General features: G+C 50.0%; 1 protein-coding gene across 1 annotated transcript in view; it reads left to right on the forward strand.

The window, feature by feature from the left end:
* The window catches only part of USP31 (ubiquitin specific peptidase 31), a 148,956-nt gene extending 142,196 nt beyond the window's left edge, over window positions 1-6,760 (forward strand). Inside the window, exons 15-17 of the mRNA XM_007953193.2 lie at window positions 611-769; window positions 2,981-3,133; window positions 5,199-6,760. Coding sequence (XP_007951384.1) covers window positions 611-769; window positions 2,981-3,133; window positions 5,199-6,760 — 1,874 coding nt within the window. The remainder of the gene's footprint in view (window positions 1-610; window positions 770-2,980; window positions 3,134-5,198) is intronic.
* Window positions 6,761-7,389: the final 629 nt, after the last annotated feature.

Genomic DNA, 7,389 nt, shown 5'->3' on the forward strand with positions numbered 1-7,389 from the left:
GGGAAGACCCTCAACGAGATGGATTGACACAGTGGGTGCAACTATGGGCTCAAGTATAGCAGGGATCGTCCGGATGGCTCAGGACTGGACAGTGTTTAGTTTTGTTCTGTTGCACTCAGGGTCACTGTGAGTGGGAGGTGCCTTGACAGCACTTAACCACAACAGTAAGCACTGAAATGTTACAATATGTTTCAGTCTGGGTTTCTCAACCCTGGCACCGTTCACCTTTTGGCTGGGTCGTCTTTGTTCTGGGGCTGTCTTATATATTGTAGGGTGGTTGGCAGTATCGCTCACCTCTGTCCACTAGATGCCGTTAGCCCTCCTTCCCCCAAGTTCTGACATCCCAAAATATCTCCCATTTGTTGCCACATGTCACTTGAGGGCATAATTGTCCCTGATTGAGGACCGTTCAGAGTTAAATTTTGTAAGCTGAAACAGAATTTTACCTATTTGGAATAATTTAGTGTTTCTGGACTTTTTTTTTTTTTTTTACCTGTTTCTGTGTTGATACATGCAGCCTTAAAATGTTCTCGAGTTAATGATGTGAACATGTGTCAGTAGAGTGGGTGGTGCGCCTGCGCTGGTTCTGATGGCGGGCTCTCTTTGGCAGCATACTGTAAGAACTCTGTGGATGGCCTCTGGTACTGCTTTGATGACAGTGATGTCCAGCAGCTCTCTGAAGATGACGTGTGCACACAGATGGCATACATCCTTTTCTACCAGAGACGGACAGCCATACCCTCATGGTCAGCCAACAGCTCGGTAGCAGGTAAGGCCAACTCTTATTCTTGGGCAGAAGATTGTAATGAGCGGCCCAGGGGACCTCTCCACAAGGTCTCATGAGTCTGTCATCTAGATAGGTTAATTTTCACATTTGCATTTAATCTGGAAACCAAAGCTCTTGCAGGCAAGGAAATGAGAGCACGCCCGTGAGGTAGACCCTCGCACAGAGGAAGTGCTTGATGAGTACTAGTGGAGTAAACGGAGGACTGATTGTGGCACCATCTTCTGAAAGTAGAGAGAATGAAGGATTTGGACAAAGAACTGAGACTTGGCTTTGGCTGAGTTTGTTGGGGTGCATCCAATCTGGGCCCTAAGCCACATATTTATCATATTCATCATCTGTAGTATGAGGGTAGTAGTGATACCCACCTCGTGGCTTTGTTGAATGCTACGTTTTGTAAAGGGTAAAGCATCATTAGAAGTGGCTATTTCCCCCAGTAAGAAGGTTGGCCTGTTCTGTTAGGGGAATGATTGAGAGCTATAGTGATAGTACGTTGGCCTGGCTTTACCTGCTGGGGTGTGGCCTGTCGTGTAATAAATGCAGGAACCCATTCCCACATCCGTGGAAAGAATGCAGCCATAGATACTGCAAACCTGGGGGCGCATGCTTCTAGTGCAGAGCTGAATTTAAGAAACTGCCAGGGATAACATACTATACAAAACATTGTTCCATCTACTACTTTGGCGAGTAGCGACTGGGACCTTAAAAGCTAGGAAGCTGCCATCTAGATGCAACAATGGGTCTCTCCTCGTCAAGAAGAAAGAAGAAAAGCAAAATTAATGGAAACAATCAGTCCTAGCGACTGGTACACCATCCGATCTGCAACCTATACAACTATGAGACCAGAAGAACTAGATGGTGCCCAGCTACCACTGCCATCCACTTGGAAGGGATGTAGGAGATCCTACATAAAGAGGGAGAACAATGTGGTACAAAACTCAAAATCGTTTGGAGGCAAAAAAAAAAAAAAAATATGTGGGGACCAGGTTTGCTGGTCCAATAGAGCATGGTGGAACCACTGAGACTATGGCCCCTAGTTGCCCTTCAGGTCTGGAATTGAACCCACACCTGTGGTTTCCAGCCAAACAAAGTACAGGTATGTGAGTTAAACATTTACCTCAAGTAGACACACGCCCTGGAGAGAACAATCATGGGAGAAGGAAGGGCTGCTTATGCACAGGGAGATAGCTCAGGGTGCAGAAGAGTATGAAGGGATGGACACTGGGAGGAGGTAACTATGGGGAGGAAGTGGGAGGGGAGCTGCTGCATTGTAAATTTAGGTCAATGACATGAGACAAAGTATATGTGAACTGCTGTATGAAAAGTGAATTTACTCTGTAAATCTTCACCCAAATCCTAATAAAAAAAAAAGAAAGAAAGAAACTGCCAGGGGCCTGCAACAAGGGCGTGTGTGGTCAGGTTAGGAGCTGTTAACGCCTGCTCTCCTTCAAGTTTGTGAGGGTACATGTGAAGCAGCTGAAAGAAAGCATTGCTCCCGCGGAGCAGCCCTGCTGCCAGGAGTCAAGCCCCAGCCAGTACACCCATCCCTCTGTAGTGGCTCACTCACTTAACAGAGAGTGGGGGGCCCAGTGCTCTGCAGGGTCTGAGATGCTTGGAAAGCTCACCCCCTTGAGGTCTGCTTGAGGTGATCATGCTTCAGGGACTCGATTTCAAGGGCAGTCGCTGTGGCCCTATTATGGCTAAGACTAGGCCTGGACAGACAGGGTACAGAGTACTCTGTGTGAATATTGTGTATGAATATTGTGAAAATGGTTAAAAATTTCCACAGAACAGTGAGGTGAGGAATGTGACTAACTGTATACTCTGTCATTTTCCCTTCGTGTCAGTCAGACACACGACAGCAAGTGCTCAGCACAGTGCCTGGCACTGAGGCGCTTGATAAACGTTTGTTGAATGAATGTCTGTATTACTTTCTGCTGCTGGCTTCTAAGTCTCAGACTTTGCCTTATGAAGCATTCATTCCTAGACTTGCATTTTGTCTTGACACCTGTCATGTGTCCACTCTCCTTTTTCATCTACCTGGTGATACTGAAGCAGGCGTGGAGTCTGGGGCTCAATGCTGACCTCGGTGATGGGACCCTCGTTCACCCCCCAGCTCAGGGAGCAGTGTGCTCGTGAGGAGTTCAGGCTGGCCACAGGTCCCGCACTGACTCCAACCCTCACTCCCTTCTGCAGGCTCCACAAGTTCTTCCCTGTGCGAACACTGGGTGAGCCGGCTCCCAGGGAGCAAGCAAGCCAGCGTGACCTCGGCAGCTTCCTCCAGACGCACCTCCCTGGCCTCACTCTCTGAGTCGGTGGAGATGACCGGGGAAAGGAGCGAAGACGATGGTGGGTTTTGGTGACAGAATGCCGCCATGGCAACTCATGGATCCAGCACAGAGTTCCACATAAATGTTTAGGAACTAGGTCCTCAGTAGGGTTCTAGAGTACTCACAGGGTTCCAGAGAGTGGGCTGCCTAGCTGGGGGCTCCTGCTGAGTAACATGTTAGATAAACAGGGTCACTTTTCTTTTCTTCTTTGACGTAGGACTTTTTCCTTCCACTTCATTATTTTCTACTTTTAAGCTTCAGTATGAAAGCTAGAGCTTTATGTGTGTTTTTCACAATGCTTTCAGAAATGTGCAGAATCGCTCAGAGGGGCTCAGTGAGGTTAAGCGATCACCCAGGGCCACCTGGTGAGAGGTCACCGTGCCCCACCTGCCCCGAGGCTCTGACTCTAGCCCGGGCTGTTGTCACCTTCTGCCACACTGTTCTCCTTTGAGGAACATGTGTGTGCTTTTTAGGGTGGAGCATCAAGAACAAAAACTATTGCCTCTACACAGAGTTGTTCGGACTTCTGAAGATGGCACAGTATAAAAACTGAGAGCATCCCATCAAAATCAGCCTCTAGTTTTTACCTTCACTTCCCTTTTGAGTGACATTCATGGGCATGGCGGAGCTTGGTTCTCGCCAAGGCCCCAGGAGGCGTGGGATGGACCAGGCAGCCAGCGCTGCGAGCGAGCTGGGAGCCTGAGCTTAGCTTCAGTAATGCAGATGGTGACTCATCTCCCGACGAGTCTCGTCCTGCAGCCGGCCCTGCCCTCGCTGGCATCTGCTCTAGTGATGGCGGGTCATTCTGAGAAATGAAACGGAGGGAGCATTGCTGGGGCTGCAGGAGGCATGCCAGACTGGAGGCCTGCAGCCCCATGCCGGCGCTGCCCCCACTTCCGGCTGCTGCGGCTTTGTTTGTGAGACAGAATGTCGGTCCGTAGTTGCCGAGCTCCCCTCCAGCTCCTGACGTGCCATGAGGTCCGAGGAACTCTCTGCTTGTTTTCAAGGCAACCTGTAAACCTGGAATCACTGTCAATAAACCCAAGCTGTAGTTTGCCCCCAGTGTATTTTTAGACGATGTAGTTGATGAAATCCATGTCATTTTATGCATCATCGTGTCCTGGGGCGCCCACAGAAGAGGTCCTGTCTCTTAGGATCTTACGCAGACAGAGTTTTACAAATACCACACTTAGAGTACCAAGTGTATAGAGAATTTAATTTAGAATACTTTCTTTGGAAGCATTACATCACTCAGAATAGGAGTGTATTCTAATTATGAACATTCTTTGGAAGGATAGGTCTCTCAGGATGGGCGTGTACTGTGTCCATGTCTCTTTAGCTCTACCCTCTGATCCACTCTTCAAGTGACAGGCCAACCTGCATGTGCTGAAGAGTGTGGGTCGGAGGGTTGCGAGTGCAGCTCTTAGCTCTGCCTGTGAATATTTATGTAATTTTAGGCAAGGCACTTCACTTCTGGGAGCCCCACGTGTCTCTGAGATGAAGAATTGGATCAGTAGTTCACAATTCCTGAACATTTGTGGAGTGCCAGGCTCTCCATGGGGCACAGGACTTTGAAGTTGGTGTTTTTGTTTTGTTTTGTTTTTTGAATTCCTACAGTAGTTCTGTGTATTAGACCAGGGGTCAGCAAACTGTAGCCCCAGCCTAAATCTGGCCTGCTCTTTTGTTAATAAAGTTTTATTGGAACCCAGCCATGCCCATGTGTTGACATGTCATCTGTGGCTGCTTCCATATACAATGGAAGATTGCCCTGCAAAGCCTAAAGTATTTACCATCTGGCTTTTTACAGGCAAAGTTTGCTGATGGCTGATAGAGAGCAAGAAGGTGAAGGGGCTGGTTTGCTGACCCCTGAGTTATACTGTCCCTGTCTTAAAGGTGAGGGACTGAGGCTCAGAAGAATTCAAGTCCCTCTGCTAGTCCATGACAGAGCTGCACCTGAGCCCTAGACACGCTGATCTGAATCCCCTGCTCCTGCCCTTCCACGGCTTGCTTCCCTCCTGTCCCCAGTACTTTATTAGACCATTTCTCTCAGTGTGGATTAACGGGATTCTCTGTGCTCTGTTCAGGAGGATTCTCAACTCGACCATTTGTGAGAAGTGTCCAGCGTCAAAGCCTGTCGTCCCGATCCTCTGTCACCAGCCCCTTGGCTGTCAACGAAAATTGCATGAGACCCTCTTGGTCCCTGTCTGCGAAGCTGCAGCTGCGCTCCAGCTCCCCGTCCCGATTCTCAGGGGACTCTCCGATGCACACCTCTGCCTCCACCCTGGAGAAGATAGGGGAGGATGACAAGGTCTCCATCTCTTGCTTTGGTAGCTTGAGAAACCTTTCCAGCAGTTTCCAGGAAGCAAGTGATAGTCACAGTCAGCGTGAGCACAGGGCTGTGGGTCGGGCCCCTCTGGCTGTCATGGAAGGTGTGTTCAGAGAAGTAGCAGACATGCGCAAATTGAACTCCAGTCTTGTAGATGCACAGAGCAAAAACTCAGCACAAGGGGACCGCTTACCCCCCGTTTCTGATCCATTTGATAACAATAACCAGATTGCTTATGTGGATCAGAGTGATTCTGTGGACAGCTCTCCAGTCAAAGAGGTGAAACCCCCAAGCCACCCCGGCTCACTCTCAAAGAAGCCAGAGAGCACACCCAAGAGATCCCCCATTTCCAAAGGCACCTCGGAGTCAGACAGAAGCTCGCGGAAGGGGAGGCCCGTCCTGGCCAGCCAGGAATCCTCCCTCTCAAGTCCATCTCCCTCTTCTCCTGTCCCTGTAAAAGTTTCTTTAAAGCCCTCCCGCTCCCGGAGCAAAGCAGATTCTTCTTCCAGGGCCAGTGGACGTCATTCGTCCCCTGCCCCTGCCCAACCCAAAAAAGAGTCATCCCCGAAACCCCAGGACACTGGGCCGTCTTCTTCACCACAGAAGCAAAAGGTGGCCTCTTCCCTCACTCACACTGCTTCCACATCTGCCAGAAAAGCCTCAGGCCCTGCCACAAGGGGGCCCTTCCCTCCTGGGAAGAGCAGGACTTCAGACAGAAGCTTGACTCGAGAGGGCTCCCGACAAAGCCTGGGTTCTGACAGGGCCAGCGTCACCTCCACCTCCAAACCCAGCTCCCCTTGGGGGGGCCAGGCCAGAGTTGGGGAGGGCAGAGGGGACAGCAAGCATGTGAGGAGCTCCTCCATGGCCAGCCTCCGGTCCCCCAGCATGAGCATGAAGTCTGGTCTGAAGAGAGACAGCAAGTCTGAGGACAAGGGACTGTCCTTCTTCAAGTCAGCCTTGAGACAGAAGGAAACCCGAAGGTCTGCTGATCTTGGCAAGACAGCTCTGCTTTCCAGGAAGGCTGGTGGGAGTTCTGTGAAGTCGGCTTGTAAGAGCGCAGTGGATGAGGCGCTGGAGAGGGGCTGCCAGCCTCTGGGGTCCCAGCAGCCCAGTACAGATGCAGCTGGAAAAGAGCAGCTTACTTCCAAGGACCCTGCTTCTGCAAGACATTCGCTGCTGTCCACTCGCAGATCCAAGTCTTCCCAGCTAGATTCTGGAGCTCCCTCATCTCCTGGAGGCAGGCAGTCTGCTGAGAAATCCTCCAAAAAGTTACCTTCTGGCATGCAAACCTCTGCACGGCCTTCTCAGAAACCTCAGTGAATTTCCGCAGTCCAAGTGTTTCATCTGTAAAATGTTTATTTATTTAAAATCCCTCCCCTCCCACCAAAGCCCTCTATGCTTTTGTATTTTTTAGGTCATGTGCCGGGTTGTGTGTGTGTGTGTGTGTGTGTGTGCACGTGTGTGTCTGTGCGTGCGCGCATGGGTGCACGTGTGTGTGTGTACATGGGAGGAGGATTCAGTTGTCAGTTGTTGAAAGTGGCGCCTTCTTTTACCAGTGAACCAAATGACAGCTGTAGGCAAAGCATTACCAAGCTCACTGGGATAATTACAGACGACACCTTGGACTTCCCTTTAGCAGTTGGACATACTCCTCTCTAGAGAATGGAATGACTTGTTGCACACTAGGGTTTTGAAACCTGTGAACCAGTTGCACTGTCCTCGGCGTGCTCTGCAGAAGGAGGAGTTATCTGACTTGGGTTTCATCTGAGCAATATATGTCTTCGCTGCTCATTATCGTGTGGTGCCAGGAGCCCTAAAACTGTGACGCTAACAGTGAAACAAACCGAGGGAAACGGTTGCTTTCTGCACTTTCGCCCCATCTACCCGTCTTTGTAAAGGGCAATATTTTAACACTAATGTTTCTCAGGTATTTTCTCCGCTAGTGGAGG

Source organism: Orycteropus afer, unplaced genomic scaffold, assembly GCF_000298275.1.
Source record: "Orycteropus afer afer isolate SDZICR_OR568_19922 unplaced genomic scaffold, OryAfe1.0 scaffold00376, whole genome shotgun sequence".
NCBI classification, from domain to species: Eukaryota; Metazoa; Chordata; class Mammalia; order Tubulidentata; family Orycteropodidae; genus Orycteropus; species Orycteropus afer.